At 42.0% G+C, this 18,011-nt stretch overlaps 1 protein-coding gene across 1 annotated transcript in view; it reads left to right on the forward strand.

Moving 5' to 3' along the window:
- The window catches only part of FIG4 (FIG4 phosphoinositide 5-phosphatase), a 99,392-nt gene that overhangs the window by 62,239 nt on the left and 19,142 nt on the right, over window positions 1-18,011 (forward strand). The window contains exon 22 of the mRNA XM_081093863.1: window positions 3,100-3,186. Within this exon, the coding sequence (XP_080949989.1) occupies window positions 3,100-3,186 (87 nt within the window). The remainder of the gene's footprint in view (window positions 1-3,099; window positions 3,187-18,011) is intronic.

Raw genomic sequence — 18,011 nt, forward strand, 5'->3', positions numbered from 1 at the left:
TTGTGTCAAAATTCACATGTATAGGACGCAAAGGTCTGTCTTAGAAAATTCTAAAGCAGATGTAATTAGATTTTAACAATAAGATAGAACATATTCTCATTAGAGGACAGCCCTTAAAAAGTGAAGGATAATAGAGAATTAAATACAGTTCTGTCAAACTGGAAATGAACTCTGCATGCACAGTGCCTCTTAAAACAAAGTTCTGTGAAACTATAACATTTCTATGGATGTGAATTTCAGTGGCAGATATTATTAACTTTTAAACATCTGACGCTAAAGGAATTTCCAATCAAAACACAAGCACAGTGGCTTTCATTAAATATAGAGCTATGATACTTCTATAAAGAGGTCCTTCATTCATATAAGTTTGACATATGTAAACTCTGTATTATATATGAGCACTGACCTACCATTCCTTTTTAAGGAGGGTATTGCATTTATAGAATCCGTTGTACCAGATATTGTCAGCTTTTTCCTTCAAGCTAGTAAGACCTGCTATATAACACAGTGATGGCGAACCTATGACACCTCTGACACGCGAACTCATTTTTTTGGTTGATTTTTCTTTGTTAAATGGCATTTAAATATACAAAATAAATATCAAAAATATAAGTCTTTGTTTTACTATGGTTGCAAAATCAAAAAATTTCTATATGTGACACGGCACCAGAGTTAAGTTAGGGTTTTTCAAAATGCTGACATGCCGAGTTCAAAAGGTTCACCATCACTGATATAACATGTAAAATACAAAAATGCACAGTCTTTCTTGACCGCAAAGGCACTGGTGTGACTGCATCGCTGTCTTACCAGAGGCAAGTTGAGTCGTTCAGGACTCAGCCACACCCTCCTCACCCGACACAGACATGCAGTGGCTTATTCCTCACATTGTCAGCAGTGCAGCTGAACTGTTTACCGGTTGAGGCTGGCCTTTGTCAGGAGCACGGCTGGAAGAATGCATTATCTGGGGGGTTAGGAATGAATATGACTTTGCCTAGTGCAGAGAGCGTGAGTGCACATGTCAAGGACTGAAATGTGGGCTCATGTGAATTAAGCAAAAAGTGTCTCTTGCTGCAGGCATGACTTCCACCTGCAGCCTTTGTAGCTCAGATTGCCCCTGAGGCCCACTTCTAGTTCTCCCTTCTGGGGAGTGAGATCCAGCCTTGTTCAGCCACAGCACCCCTGGGAAACAGTCTCAGAAGGTGCCAGGGCAGGCCTGCGGGGAAGTGATTATGCAGGAAGGAAGGAGCCCATGTTCTGGAATGAGATTCTATGCTTGGTGTTCTGAAATTCAACACCTCCTCCTTTGAGGGGTATAACACTTCACAGTGTTTTACCTGTTCTTTAGACAGCTCTGTAGTAGACTGAAAAGATGTTATTATCCCTCTAAAGGCTGAGGGCACGGGAAGAGCCATGCAGTGGCCTACCCAGGAGACCTGTCCTGTGCTTCTGGGGTGTCTGTGATCTTAGTCTGTGCCATTCTCTTCATTCTCGTGATCGTATCAGCTGCCTCTGCTTATGATGCTGGGTCCTGGGGCTCTTCCTGCCTCCTCTGACCCAGAGAGTGGAGCTTCCAGGGCAGGGCGAGAGCCCATGGATTCTGCCCTGTATTGTGAGGCGCCCTCTCCCACTGCTGTTCTGCACCCACTCGGCTTGACTCACCAGAGTTTGTGCATGCGAAGATGGTGCGGTCGCCTGGCTTGCCTGTCACAGCCGCCACCTGGGCGACCACAGGACATTGTGGGGAGGGAGGCGATGCAGCCAGAACTGGCTTCTACGGCCCATCTTCCTGCTACCTGCTCTCCTGCCTTTTTTTTCTTATGCTGACCCTCAACCATCTTCAGACTCCTGAAGATCTCTCGGTTTTATAGCTTTGTTCTAATTATTGAGCCCTATTCTTTGTACCTCCCTTTGCCCACATCTTTTCTGATATCTTTGGTTTGCTATTTTGACCAGACTCAGAAGTTTACTGACTTCCTCAAAGCCTCAGACCTTTGCCAAATCTTTTTTTTTTTTTTTTTAATTCTGACCATGATCGTGCACATGGTTTGCTAAGTTTAAAGTTCTGTACAAATATTAAATGCTATGTGGCATTCTTTTTTAAAAAATGCATCCAAAATGTTCGCTTGGTAAAAGTATAAAGTTGGCTAAAAGTAAGCTATTTAAAAGTTTTTCAGTAGCCCGTGATTTAATAATTGCTGGTTTCTACAGCACTTTGCTTGACCTTTAAAAAAGCTACTTAAAAAAATAAATTATAAAAGTATCCTGAGCCATCAAAAGAAAATATTTCAAATAGTAGAAAAGTGAAAAGGGAATCAGCCCTGTATCCTGCCCTGTGACCTCCTCGGGGCACGTAGAGCAAAACTGCAGGTCACGCTTCAGGCAGGTCTGCTCTTGAGAAATAGCTGGGGGCCCTCTGCCATCATGGCATCCTCTTACCGGGCTGAGGCCCCGGGCAGTTCCCTGTGGCTCTCAGCCTTAAGACAGGCTTGGTGTTGCCCCAGTCTTCTCTAAGGAGGGGTGGTATACAGTGGCAGTCAGTCCTCTCCATCTGTGTTAAAAGTACTCTTCGCAGTGACTGGGGAATACTTGGCGATTCTTGTGGTACTGTGGAAACTGAGTCCAAATCCTGGGTTCTCAGCAGCATCTGCTGCAGGGGATGGGTCCCCAGCCTGGTCCCGCCCTGTCCTTGTCATTTGTCTCACCGCAAACCTCTCCCCTTGTTTCCCCATGTTTCCTGCCACGGCCACCCTCAGGTATGTGAGGCCCTGAGAGATCAGCTGCTTAGCTTCAGGAACAATTGGTTCTGTGTTTTTTTTTTTAATTATGTTTAAATAAATAGAAATGCAATGTAGTACACATTTCTTATCATTCTTATATCTATGGTTCTGATATATTTTAAGCAGAATTTCTCTTCCTTTTCACAGACCCACTCTAAAATCAGGCAACCATCTATGAGCAGTCTTGTGTTACATGGGGTGCTCTTGTGGGCTTTTCTGACATAAGCACACTGTTGTCCTTTGAAAGCTCATCCCATGCTTTACTGACTGTATTGCCAATAGTTTCTTCCCTAGCTCACTTTTTATCCATTGTAATTTGTAGATTCGTTCAGCTGGGTCAGAGTCAACATCCGCAGGACAAGAGCAGCCAGCAGCTCTGTTCCAGGTGCCCAGATGGAGTTATAAAACTGTGAGTACTAGATTAGACCTTTAAAAAACACCTATATTCATGCCATTCACGGTGCTTTTTTATAAAGATTTTGTAAGAAAAACATCTTGTCACCATGTTAGTATAAGCATAAACATCTTCTCCTGGTACCTTATCTGAGGAAAACTGGGTAGCTGTGCGGGCGGAGAAGAGATGGCAGCCTCAACTTAAAGTGCACCCTTTGGAGGTGAGATTGGAGTTGAAGGAGGCATCTCTCTATGAACTCTGCTCTCCAATGGGGAGAGCTGAGATGACAAAGCAGCTCTGACCCTGCAGACGGGCTCTTCACGTTTGATGCAAGACCCTTGAAGGCAGGGATGCCTGTCTCTTCTAACTGTATATCCTCACCAGTTCAGATAACTTACTGTAAGTTAAACAGGTGTTCAGTAAATTCTTAAACAGAACTGGTTTCATATCCTGAATCACAGCATCGCAGATCTACCACTTGTTTTGTTGTTGTGTTGTTTTTTAACCTTGAACAAATAACAGTCTTGTGTAGATCAGTTTCCTCATCTGCAAAGTGGGGCAATAATCACACCTGCTTTGTAGGTGGGCTTAATGAAAGAATACCAAGCACTTAGACCAGTGTCTGGAAAAAGTTCTCCATAAGCAGTGATCATCATTGTCATCATTCTCTGCCTGTTGGCTCCGGACACAGCAAAGGTTGTGGCCCGGAGAGGCTCCAGATGTCATATGCTCCGTTGAGGTCTTTCAGGAAATGGGTCCGTATGGAGATTAGTGTGTGCGAGGTGTTCAGATCAGTGCCTGGCATATAGGTGACATTCAGTAAAGATGAGCTTCCCCTTTCTTGACCAACTTCACCAGTTCACTAAATTATGTAACAGATAGGAACAGCCCAACTTGACTGTGTACTACATCGTGTGTTGCTGACTGAGAGTGGAGAGGCTGTTGTGGCAATCCAGGCAGAGGCTGGTGCCTGAGAGAGCAGTGGCTGGGAGGAGTTTGGAGGTGTGAGGGGTTTGGGGAATGTTTAGGAGGTGAAGTGGACAGGACTTGGATACTGACCCATCATGGAGGAGGAGGGCCGTGTCAAGGATGCCCCTTAGGTGGTTTGGTTTGTGTAACAGGTTTCATTGATTCATTCATTCATCCATTTATTCATTTAGCAGATAGGTATAGAGTATACCTGTGTTAGGACCATTCAAAGCTGCCATTTGCCAAGGTACGGAGCACCACAGAAGGATCCGGTTTGTCTTTAAAGTAGCCTCCAAGTGGACTGTTTGGGAAGCAGTTGACTCAGCTGACCTGGAACTCACAGAGAGCCTTCTGGGGCTGTAAATGCACCTGGGGGACCATTGAAGCTATTGTCTAAGGGTGAGACCACCTCGGGAATGAGAGTAGAGAGAGAAAAGAGCTATAGCTGAGTCTTGAGGGGTCTGGGTCTATCAGTCGAGACAGAGACCTGCAAGGGAGGCAGAACCGGTGGGGGTGGGGAGGAGAACCAAGGCAGTGTTTTATCACAACCTTCAAAACGGCTGCTTATCCCTTCTTTCTCTCCCTGTCACTAATTATTTGTTTGTTTTTAATTTAATCCTGTATTGTTTAAAGTATTACATATGTCTCCTCTTTCCCCCATTGATGTCTCCCCAGCCACTCCCATCCGCCAGCACATGCCCTCACTGCCCTAGTGTCTGTGTCCATTGGTGATGCTCATATGCATGCACACAAGTCCTTTGGTTGATCTCTTACCCTCTACCCTCCCCTGCCTTCCCTCTGAGGTTTGACTGTCTGTTCAACACTATTTTTTTTTTTTTACTTTTTTCTTCTTTTTATAAACATACAGACTCCAGTTAACTTAGAGACAGTTTTTCTTTCTTATGTCTAACTAGCATTTGGAAGTGTGGGCTCCCATATGAATTGAAATATATGTGGCCAAAGAAGGAAAGTATTTAAATGTGTTAGTAAAATAAGAGACTCTGTTAACCAAATTGTATTATACAAATTGATTATTCCATTAAAATATGGCACAATTTAGGAGGAGGAGCTGATGAAATGGATATAGCATACAAAATACAAGAAAAGCCTTTTCCCCGTTCTCTTTAACATAGGGGCTACTTTGATCCACAATTGAGCTTGCAGTTACTAATTTTAAATTCTTCTCTTAAAACATTTAGTACTTGCTTTTCTGAGTTCTAACACATGTGAGAACCATGTACTAGTAGATGTAGATTTTCTTAACCTTTTCCAATTACTTGGTAAAGAATCTAATGTGAGTGTGTTTTTGCACAGCATCAGCAGCAAGATAACAGAGAGCCTGGTAGGCTCGGCATTATGTTGTCATGGCAACTGCTCAAGAGTGTTGTTGTGTGTGTGCATGGGTGTACACTTTAAATTGAAACTGCAAATTAGTTCTTAAAATGTCAACTAATAATTTCTAGATTTCTAAAGCTATGACAAAACCCAGAGAATTAAGATTTATGAGATAATCAAAATTCTCATCTTGTTACGTGTTAAGTTCTAGTAGATTTTAAAATGGTAATAAGTTTATTTTAAGTTTATATACCTTCTGGAGGCCCGGTGCACAAGATTTGGGCACTCGGGAGGTCCCTCAGCCCGGCCTGTGCCCTCTCCTAGTCTGGGAGCCCTTGGGGGATGTCCAACTGCCAGCTTAGGCCCGCTCCTGGTGAGGCAGGCCTAAGCCGTCAGTCAGACATCCTTAGCGCTGCCGCCACTGCTCCCTATGGGAGCACACTGGCCACCAGGGGGCAGCTCCTGCATTGAGCATCTGCCCCCTGGTGGTCAGGCGTGTCATAGCAACCTGTTGTTCTGCCATTCGGTCAATTTGCATATTACCCTTTTATTATATAGGATGTATCTACTCATTTCTGGATAATTCATAATATAACAAATTTTTCTTGAAATCATGAGGCAGCCACTATTTTTTTTCTAAATATGAGATAAATACAGCAACAGAGGTACAGAAACCTGGATGGGGGAGCTGGGAACTATCACCCAAGGTCTTGCAGGACATGTTTTAGAAGTAGATGTTAAACCCAAACACTGTCTGCACTGTCAGCTGCTCAGAGCTGTATTTTGTTTGAGTGTGACCCCTGCCTTTGATCCATTCCACTTGGTGATCAGCGAGAAGTGACATCAGCCAACGTTTACAGGGCACTCAGTGTTATGGGCACTGTTCTACATACCTTCACCTGTATTAACTCCACCCTCACAATAATCCATCAAGTAAGTCTTACTATTACCTTCATTTTGCAAATGGGAAACTGAAGCACAGAGAAGTGTGTGACTTGCCCAAGGTCAAACAGCAAGTGAAGGAACCCAGATTTAAACTCAGGCAGGCTGGCTCTCCATCACTAAGCTATAAATGCCTAGGGTTAGCAGTTACTTTTAAAACCACAATGGTAAAAATACTTTATCACTAGTGTGAACATTTCTCCCTTTGATTCTCTGACATGATCTATATGCAGACACAATATTTTTGCTCTATTGATCTTGACTTTTAAAAGAAACTTTAAGGTAGTATATACCTTATTCTTTTCCCAGTCCCCAGCATCTTGTCCCTAATGTGGACACACTTTCTGGGCAAGCATACTTTGCTTGATTCGGGACATGGTGTAGAGCTGGCTTAGCCATCATTAGAACAGTGCTGCTATTTAGGGCTCTTGCCATCCTAGTTATAGGTTATAAGTTCCTAGAGGGTAGCCCATCTTTGTGTCCCCTGCTGCCCTCAGAAGAGTACCTGAAATTGAGGGCTCAGTAAATATTTACTGAAATGGACTGAATCTCTCCCGCCTCCCCCATCCCTTCCATTGCTGTCACAGTCTGTATGAGGCCCCCTGAGCATCCCTAGAAAGCAACCTCACCCAGTGTCTCCCTTTTTTCAGCCATCCTTCTAGGGGTTCCTTCCTCCCACCCTCAACCCTGAACATTTCTAGTTCTTCCCCTATTCTGTTTTCTGCTCAGAATCACTCTCTGCCCTCTTCTGTTTTTTGGTTCCCCTACTGTCTTCTGATAAAAGAGAGAGAAAAAAAAGCACGCCAAGTTTTTAGCTTTTTAAAAAACTTTTTATTTATTTTATTTATTGATTAAAGTATTACATATGTGTCCTTCTCCCTCTTCCCCCCTCCCCCCCACTTATGCCTTCACCCCCCTGGTGTCTGTGTCCATTGGTTAGGCTTATATGCATGCATACAAGTCCTTTGGTTGAGCGTAGCTTTTTTTTCTTTCTCTATTCTGCTTCCACTTGCACCTACAAGCAAGTGCAGAGTGAGAAGGCCTGAGTGGCAGGGCTTGCTGTGCAGGGGCGGGCGGGACCAACCTGTGCTCATTCTATACTCCTACCAGTTCTTGGGGAGTTTTTGGCCAAGCAACACATGCCAATCATTATAGGTTAAAAAGAACATGAGCACACATATTATTAGTGCCTGCTATTCTGGTGGCTCACCTTTTCCAGGAATATGTCTCACTCATTTAGAAATTATCTCCAAGAAATGGTTCAAAATGTGACACGTAGATTTTGGATAAATGCTAACTTAGGATTTTTCCAATGCAGGATGAGGTGAAAGGTAATATAAGGTACATAAGTATGTCATAGGATTGAACATTGAATTTATTCCCTAAGTACACCTTACAGAGTGCATGCCCCTGGGGATGGGCTCTCGCCAGGAAGTGTGTCATGAGTCAGTTAGTGTGTGCTAACTCCAGGCAGAGTTAGCACACACGGCTGAGATGGGTGTCACACCAGGGCCCTGATGAGCTCCACGTTGTTCACTCGTCGTGAAAGCATTTCCAACAATGTGCCCCAAACCCAAGTCACTGTGGGTACCCCCCCCCCCCCCCCCCGCCCATTGATTTCCTCTAGTCCTCTGCAGACAGCGCTCTGGCTTCTGTGCTGCAGGCAGAATCATGTCTACCCTAATGGGTAAACCTTGTTATCTTTCCCAGACACCAGGGAGTACAGTCTTTAAAGGCTTAAGGATTAGAGCAGTTGGGAGGCCATGATCAATGATTAATCTGCTAATTCCCCCCACAGGCAGGAGCTGATAGGTGGCAGTCCTCAGCCCAAGGAGGTGGTGATGTCTTCCCTCACCCCAGAAATTACCTCAACAGTTGTCTCTCTTTTCATTCTGGCTTTTACTTTTCTTCTCTTTCTCTTTAACCCTCTCTGGCTTTTCCCTTTTATCTTTTCTATTTCTAAGTTAGCTTGTTCTGTCTCATCCCCGCTCCCCCAACCCATTTCTTTTACTTCTATTTCTCTTTCCTTCCTTCTCCTCACCATCCTCTCTCCATTCCCTCCGGCAAGTTTTTTATTGTTGTTGTTTTTGAAATATAGTAATATCTCCAAAAACACAAGTTTCCTTCCTGTATTCTAGGACATTGCTTTTCAGGCTGTCATTCTTGACTCATTAGTGGGTCATGAAATTGACTTAGTAGGCCTCCGCACAGTGCAACGAGGTACAACGGACTAAATCCAGTAGAAAGTTCCCGTGTGTGGCATGTAGTATGGTTAAGCCTTATTGCATGAAATTTTGTTTCTGTGCATAAATGCAGCTTCATCAATACATACACATAACGAGGTGCGTGCCGATTTGCCATGGGAAGTGCAGTTCTTACTTTGGGTGGCAGTCACCGGTTGGATTTATGTGAATGCATCTTTTCTGGAACCACACGAGTTTAAAAACTTAGGGTCTGCTCCTGGCAGCTAGGCACTTAACACATGTTTGTTGATTGAATGAAAGTATGTGTGAGTGATTCCTATGGGGAATAATTGGAAAAGGAGAAGATAGGTCAGGACGGGGGACAGGAAGAGACAAGAGGGTTCTGTGGTATGTCCATCGTGGGTGAAATAAATGTGGGTCTTAGGAAACACACTCGTGACTCAGCGTGAACTGAGAGCGGGGATGAGCATGCACCGGATGGAGGTAGCAGGGAGCTACAGCTGGAAGTCAGAACGAAAAAGCTATTCCATAAAGTGAATGCTGCTTTGTGTGAATATTATCTACAATGGCATCTGCATCCTGTGTTAAACAAGGTAAGTTTAGTGAACCCGTGAATTCATTGTAACTTTTAGGGAGGGCTATCCTGAAAGGTTTCTAGCCTATAAGGAATAATAAATGTAAATTAAATTGTAGGTGCTGGTGTTATTAATTGAAGGTATCTACAATGACTTTCATATATATATATATATATATATATATATATATATATATATATATTTTTTTTTAATTTCGTGTATTGCCTGTTTTATTTTGGTGACTACAAAGCATACCATTCAGGGAAGCTGTCACAGGCTCACAGGAGGTCTTAGGTTCCCCCTCCCCCTCCCCTTAACATGGGTTTTTGTTGTTGTTTCAGGAGCATAGATCTCTGTGAGGTAAGATGTACTTGCCTTACTGGTAAGACACTAAAAGCACTGAATGACAGGTAGCTATTGAGCGCTCCTCACTCCGTGCCAGGCTGAGTGCTCCGAGACATGGTTGGATGAGGTAAAGCTCCTGCCTCTGTGGTGTACATTGTTGGGTTTCCATCGGCGTTACTCCAGGCGGTGGGGAGGTGTGCCGGTGTCAGCAGAGCAGGCTGTGGGACTACGGGAAGAATACACATCAGACAGGCTCCTGGGCAGGGGGAAGCCTAAGGGGACGATGAAGTTGTCTGGTTGAAGAAGGCTAGGAGGGTACCACTTTGAGACCCGTACATAATCAATCCTGTGTGTCGAACACCAGGGATAATCAAGGAGGAGGCGAGAGACGCAGGCAGGCAGGAACAGGATCAGGAGGAGGTGCTAAGTGAGAGAGAGTGACCCTTATTTTATTAAAAGCCTGTTTTAATCAGGGGAGTGAGAGGCTTATATTTTGCATTTTAGAAAGGTCACTCTGGAAATAGCATGGAGAAGGGATTGGAGGCAGGGAGGTAAACAACATATCTGTAGGAAATGGGACAAAGTGATTAGAGTACCATCGGCAGTTGAAATAAAGAAAGGGGCTATTTTGTAAACGTACACTCTGTAGGCCAGTGGTTCTCAACCTTCAGGCCCTTTAAATACAGTTCCTCATGTTGTGACCCAACCATAAAATTATTTTCGTTGCTACTTCATAACTGTAATGTTGCTACTGTTATGAATCGTACTGTAAATATCTGATATGCAGGATGGTCTTAGGCGACCCCTGTGAAAGGGTCGTTCGATCGCCAAAGGGGTCGCGACCCACAGGTTGAGAACCGCTGCTGTAGGCCTGGGTGAAACTTGGTGATAGATTGTGTGTGAAGGACATGTGAGAGGCAGGAGTTTTTTAGCTTCGTTAACTAGCTATGGTGATGGGTCACCCACCAGGATTGGAAATACATGACAAACCAAACTTGGGGGCTCAGGTGGTTTTTTGTGACGATTATAGGACATCCGGCATGATTTTCTGGAGCTAAAGAGGTTTTAGATTAAGCAGATTCAGTAACTGAGTTTTATTCTGCTCTTGATTTAAAAAGCAAGTAAGTGGAATTTCTTAACTTTCTCTGAAGAGGGTCGAAGTTAAATAGATTATTATAGGTGCTTTGAAATTTCCTGGAGATTCACAGTCAGTTTAAAGAGGAAAACAATCCTGTAATTACTGATAAGAAGGACTTATTATGGTTTTAAGTGTATTTTTAGCCCATAAAACACTCTTATTTTTTATCTGAGCAAGCCGGATAAGCCTGTGGGAACAGATTTGGATAGCTGATATGGCATGTGAGGGGTATTACTCACTGGTTTTTTTAGCTCTGTATACAAGAAACACATTTTGTAACTGTTTAACCTTTTGATATTTTGTTACTTTGCTGAATGATCATCCATTTATGTATGGAAGGTGGGTGGGAAGATTTGGGGCAGATAGAATAATTATTGAGGCTGTGCTATGTCAGTGTGGCTTCCCGGCAAGCATTGCTTTTGCACAATGAAGATGTGTGCCCAGGTATGATATGTTCTTTGCCCTTGTTTTCTTTGACCATATACGAGAAGTCTTACAGTTAAGAGAAATTTTTGGTGACAATAAAGAAAAAGACATTTCAGTTTTATATTTAAATGTAGCTTTACCATCTATGTGTGACTCAGAACCCCTTGGGGCTTGTAAACATGATTTTAGAAATAAAATACAAATCCCATTAAGTCCTAATTGTGTTTAAAATTCACCAGTCGTCTTTTGCCCTAGCCGGTTTGGCTCAGTGGGTAGAGCATTCACCTGTGGACTGAAGGGTCCTGGGTTTGATTCCAGTCAAAGGCACATGCCTGGGTTGTGGGTTCGATCCCCAGTAGGGGGCATGCAAGAGACAGCTGATCAATGATTCTCTCTCATCATTGGTGTTTATATCTCTCTTTCCCTCTCCCTTCCTCTCAGAAATCAATAAAAATATGTTTTAAATAAATAAATAAAATTCACCGATAGTCTTTTAATGTTGTATAAGTAATTTTTCATGTTTAATATTGTAATATTGCTATTTACTTTTCATATGGTCTTATGAAAAAAATTGAGAAATACTACTGTGAAAATTAATTGTATTGTCTCCATAATTAAAAGGCTGCTCATATTCTATAAACATCTTTCTGTCATCCCTCCCAATTTTATAGGAATAGGAAATCCTTGATTAGAACCTACTATGTGGTATTTTAAATTTAAAACAAATAGAAAAAGACTTTAAGTTACTTAAGTCCAGGGCTTTGTATCCCTAGACCATAGCTCAATACCAGGTACACAGTAAGCATTAGGTAAATTACAAATGAGTAATATTTGATATTCAATATTTTTACCTCTTTGGAGGAATATTGTACAAAATTAATTGTGAAGGAGAAAGAGAGAAATGCCAGGGTTAACAAACTGAAGCAAATGGCAAGGCAAATGATAAATGTTTTTAAGTTTTTATTTCACTGTAGTTTATTTTCAGTTGTAGATGTAACAACTCAGAGTTCTTGGCAGGTATCTCAGGATTTTTTAATTGACCAACTATTGCTGTCCTTATTAGTTAACTAGAGGCCTGTTGCATGGATTTGTGCACTGGTGGGGTCCCTCGGACTGGCCTGTAGACATCCCCTGAGGGGTCCCGGATTGTGAAAGGGCAAAGGCCAGGCTGAGGGACCCCACTGGTGCACAATCGGGGCCGGGGAGGGACTGTGGGAGGGCTTCAGGGCATGTCCGGCCTGTCTCGCCTAGTCCTGATCATTCAGACCCCAGCAGCAAGCTAACCTGGTGGTCAGTGCGAGTCATAGAGACTGGTCCAAAGGTTGAATGAACGGTCCGACACTTAGCATATTAGGCTTTTATTATATAAGATTATACATTATGTTAGGACAGGCTAAAATATGATCATGATTTTTAAAGTTAAATTTAATTTTTTCCTGCTTTTTTTGAGATATAATTGACATAACATGTGTAAGTTTAAGGTGTACAATGTAATGATGTGATATCCTATATAATAAAAGGGTAATATGCAAATTGACCCTAACAGCAGAGTGACTGGGAATGACCAGTTGCTATGACACACACTGACCACCAGGGGAAAGATGCTCAATGCAGGAGCTGCCCCCTAGTGGTCAGTGCACTCCCACAGGGGGGCTCTACTCAGCCACAAGCTGGGCTGACAGCTGCGAGCGCAGTGGCGGTAGTAGGAGCCTCTCCCGCCTCCTCTGCAGCGCTAAGGATGTCTGACTTCAGCTTAGGCCTGCAGTCAGACATCCTCCGAGGCTCCTGGGCTGCCAGAAGGATGTCTGACTGCCAGCTTAGGCCCAATCCCTCAGGGGAGCGGGCCTAAGCTGGCAGGTGGACATCCCCCGAGGGGTCCCAGACTGTGAGAGGGAGCAGGCCGGGCTGAGGGGACCCCCCCCCCCCGAGTGCAGGAATTTTCGTACACTGGGCTTCTAGTATGGATATCTGCCAAATGATTACCACAAGAAGGTTAATCAATATCTCCATCCCCTCACATAGTGTGTGTGTGTGTGTGTGTGTGTGTGTGTGTGTGTGTGGTGAGAATTTTTAAAATCTACTTGCTTAGCAACTTTCAAATATACAAGACAGCAGGATTAACTGTAGTCACCATGCTGGATGTTTCATCCTGAGAAGTTATTTATCTTACTAGAAGCCCGATGCATGAAATTCGTGCAAGGAGCTCAGCCCTTGCAGCCCCGGCTGCCTCAGCCGGCCCTTGCAGCCTTGGCTAGCTCTCATAGCCCCTCACAGCCTTGCCGGCCCTCGCAGCCTCGGCCGGCCCTCGCAGCCCTGGCTTTGTCTGGAAGGTCATCTGTTTGGTCTAATTAGCATATTAGCTCTTTACTATATAGGATAACTGGAAGTTTGTACCCTTTGACCACCTTCACTTTCACCCATTTTCCTTGTCTCCTACCCCTGCCTCTGGCAGTCAACAACCTGTTCTCTGTTTTTGTTAGTTTGGGTTTTTGTTTTATTTCCATATACTAGTGAGATCATACAGTATTTGTCTTTCTCTGTCTGACTTATTTCATTTAGCGTAATGCTCTCAAGGTCCATCCAGGTTGTTGTAAATGGCAAAGTTTCCTTATTTTTTATGGCTGAGTAATACATATATCACATCTTCTTTACCCATTTATTCATCTGCAGACACCTAGGTTGCTTCCATGTATGTCTTGGCTACTGTAAATAATGCTGCAGTGAACATGGGGTACATATGTCTTTTCAAGTTAGTGTTATTTCTTTGGGTAAATACCCGGAATGGGATTGCTGAGTCATATGATAATTCTATTTTTAATTTCTTGAGGAACCTTTATACTGTTTTCCATAGTGACTGTACTAGTTTACATTCCCACCAACAGTGTACAGGGTTCCCTTTTCTCTATATCCTGGCCAGCACTTGTTCCTTCTCTCTCTCTCTCTCTCTCTCTCTCTCTCTCTCTCTCTCTCTCTAATAGCTACTTGGATAATTGTTAGATGATATCTTATGGTGGTTTTGATTTGCATTTCCCTGATGATTAGTGATGTTGAGCACCTTTACATGTTCCTGTTAGCCATTTATGTCTTATTTGGAAAAATTTCTATTCAAGTCCTTTGCCAATTTTAAATTGGATTATTTGTTGTTTTGCTATTGAGTTTTGTGGGGGTTTTTTGCATTCTCTAGGTTGCCTTTTCATTTTGTTGATCATTTCTTTTGCTGCACGGAAGCTTTTTAATTTGATGTTGTCTCACTTGTTTATTTTTGCTTTTGTTGCTTGTGCTTTTCGTATTATATCCATGAATTCATTGCCAAGACCAGTTTCCAGGAGCCTTCCCCCTCCGTTTTCTGTAAGCAGTTTATGGTTTCACATCTTACATTTAAGTCTTTAGTCTCTTTTGGGTTAGTTTTTGTGTGAGGTGTAAGTTTGGGGTCTGTTTTCATTATTTTACATGTGATTATCTAGTTTCCCCTGTAATGTAACTAGCTCTCGGAGTCCCTTGAACAACATACCTAGAATTAAAACCCTGATTTCCTGATTTTCATTTACCTGTTGTTTCCAAATACAAGAAGCTCTAAAAATTTTGCTTTATTTTTTATATGTAATTTACGCTTGAAATCTTATAATAAAAAAATTATGGCAGTTTGATCTCAGTTGCAAAGAATGAAAATTTTTACATTTTTAAAAATCTTCCCTCTCAAGCACACTTCTCATTAGCTTGCAAAACACTCTTTGTAAGGTGGTTTACATCCATTAGTGAAGGGTCACAGTGTCTATTCTGTGTGCATGGTGTCACCCAAACACAATTAAGCCCCAAAATATCTGAATAAAATGTATCTTGTTCTTAATCTAGAAAAAAACAAAGAGGGATTGAGACTATCCTGATATTGTTAACCTTTTTATTTTGTCACTTATAATTATTAAAATTCATTACTTAATGTCAAAATAAAGTCAGTTGGTGCTTTTTAAGCATTGTACATCAAAGGAATACTTTTTGAAAATAAAACTCCTTTAGGTTTGTTTCAAAAGATGAATAGCTAAATTGGTAGTTTCTTTATCAGGTGGTGAGAAAACAGGAAAATAGATTGACTAAAACAGTTAGTGTGTTTGGATACATTTAATTTTAATAATAGAATAGAAGTAGGAAAAACATTCTGATAATCTCAGAAGCATCAGTAAATATTTAGCAGATTGGAGAAGTTATTTGGCAGATAACTAAAATGTTATTTTAGGTATCTTTTGGGGAACTCTAAAAAGGATTATATTTGAAGTTTCTCAGACTAGTAACTTTGTCCCACACACATGCTTTCAACTCATTATTATTGGCCCAAATATTTTGTTTTTACTTGTTTTGAACATTTTTAACACAGTAGGCAATACTCTTCTCAGTTTTCTCCTGAAGCAAAATCAGTTATTGGTTGGTTTGTTTATAGATCATGTTGATGATATAATTAAATTGAATTTATTGTTTACTAGTTTAAATTTATTATTTCAGCTTAGCCTTTAATTTTTTTTTTTTTTTTTTTACACATTTGGAATCTTGGGTGTTTCTCAACAGTCTTATAATAAGTACATGAATTGGTATCATCTGGATTTTTCATATACATCTTTCTTCCCAAAGCCTGCCTATAATGGCTTCTAGAGATACAAATATATAATCAAACTTGTGTAGAGAGGGGCTAGATGCTGTTCTGAGAATATCTTATTAGCATGCGTTTAGCACCTATCAGGACCATCACATCCGAGAACTGGAAAATGCCTAGAGATCTTTGGATTCAGTCCTCTGATTTTTATAAGAAAATAAAGCCTGGAATAGGTCAGCAGCTCAGAGTTATAAAACCTTTAAATGACAAAGCTAGGACTCAAATTCATTTCTTTGAGACTTAAACACTAAGTGCAATAACATGCGATTCCTGAGCCAGACAGCTGGAATTTCCCCAACCCATACTGCTATTGGCCGCAGCTAAAACTGGGGGAGCCTCCCACAGGGGCATGGACAGTAACAAATAGTGACATCTAGCTGGTTGTCACCAAAAGAAAAAAGGGGAAAGATAAACATAAAGCAGTGAGTTTGAAAGTATGATCTGCAAACTCCTGGGGGTCTTGAGACCCTTTCAGTGGGCGATCATTATCTTCACTGCTACACACTTATAGGAGAGAGAGAGAGAGAGAGAGAGAGAGAGAGAGAGAGAGAGAGAGAGAAGGGAGGGAGGCAGGCTAGCCACTGACAAGTCCTTGATGAAGCAATAAAAATTAAGTATCAACTCTCGAATGCATGTCTTTTTAGTATTTATTGTGACAAAACAGGAAACATACTACATAAAATACTCTGATTGACTATCAAAATATGATGGTTGTCTCAAGGAAAAGCACTTGTAAGATTGTCAAAGTTGTGAGCTGGACTTGCTACTTTTTTCATGAACACCAATTGAAGTAATGATGACAGACAAGCTGTGGTTCTTCAGACTTACGTATTTGGCAGACACTTTCTAAAGAAATGAACAAAATAAGCCTTTTACTTTAAGAAAACCAATTGAGAGTTTTTGTCTACAACGATAAGCCAAAATCAAAATTTTGTAAAACTTGTATCCACCATCATGAACACTACTTGAAGGTTTTTCTGATGAGATTGGTAGCAATCTTAATAAGTGTGATTTTTTAAATCCTATATAATAAAAACCTAATATGCTAAGTGTCCGGTCGACTGCTCAACCAAAGTGTAGTATGCTAATGATATGCTAAGGCCACTCAATTGCTTGCTATGATGTGCACTGACCTCTAGGGGACAAACACTTGACTGGTCAACCAGTCGCTATGACGTGCACTGACCACTAGGGGGCAGATGCTCCAACCAGTAAGTTATCTTGCTGCTGGGGTCCAGCTTATTGGGACTGAGCGAGACAGGCCGGACACACTCTGGAGCCCTCCCACAGTCCCTCCCTGGCTGGCCAACCTCCCACATCCCTCCCTGGCCCCGATTGTGCACCAGTGGGGTCCCTCAGCCTGGTCTGCACCCTCTCGCAATCTGGGACCGCTCAGGGGATGTTGGAGAGCCAGTTTCAGCTTGATAGCAGAACGACCGGTCACTGTGACACGCACTGACCACCAGGAGGCAGATGCTCAATGCAGCAGCTGCCGCCTGGTGGTCAGTGTGCTCCCACAGGGGGAGCACTGCTCAGCCAGAAGCAGGGCTCACAGTTGGTGAGCGCAGCGGTGGTGGTGGGAGCCTCCCCCACCTCTGCAGCAGCACAACCTCCTTCCCCCCGCCCGAGTGCACGAATGTTGTGCACCAGGCCTCTAGTATTGTATAATGAAATTGTTACCATTTGGAAGATGTTCATAACTCCATGAACCAATACTGTTCAAATGACCAATGCATGCTATTTAAAAATCATCCATGGATAAGAAAATGTATTCCAAGTGCAAGATAGACCAGTGGATTTTAAGATAAAATCATATGAAAAGTTTATTGGTATGGTTTCAGATTCCACATTGCAACTAACCTTTCAGAAACATGTCAAATGTTGGTGTAATATCAAAGAAAGGTATCCACGGTCATTTGGAAGGGCTACTAAATGCTTCCTTTTCCAGCTATATCCCTCTAAAGTCAGATTTAATTTATATACTTTAACCAAAACAACATGTCATGACCATTTCAGAGCAGATTTGAGAATTTGGTTGTTTTGTATTAAATAAGACATTGAAGAGATTTGCAAACATGTAAAACATTGCTATCCCTTTCACTAATTTTTGTTTTTGTTTTAGAAAATATGGTTATTTTTCTTTAAAATATGTCACATTATGTCCATTTTGGGCTTATTGTTATTTTTAAAGACGTTAATAAATATTTTTAAATTCCTAATACAGTAAATTTCAGTAGATACAACATCACATAAACCAAAGCTTA

Source organism: Myotis nattereri (genome assembly GCF_964212035.1).
Source record: "Myotis nattereri genome assembly, chromosome: 6".
Classification (NCBI taxonomy): Eukaryota; Metazoa; Chordata; class Mammalia; order Chiroptera; family Vespertilionidae; genus Myotis; species Myotis nattereri.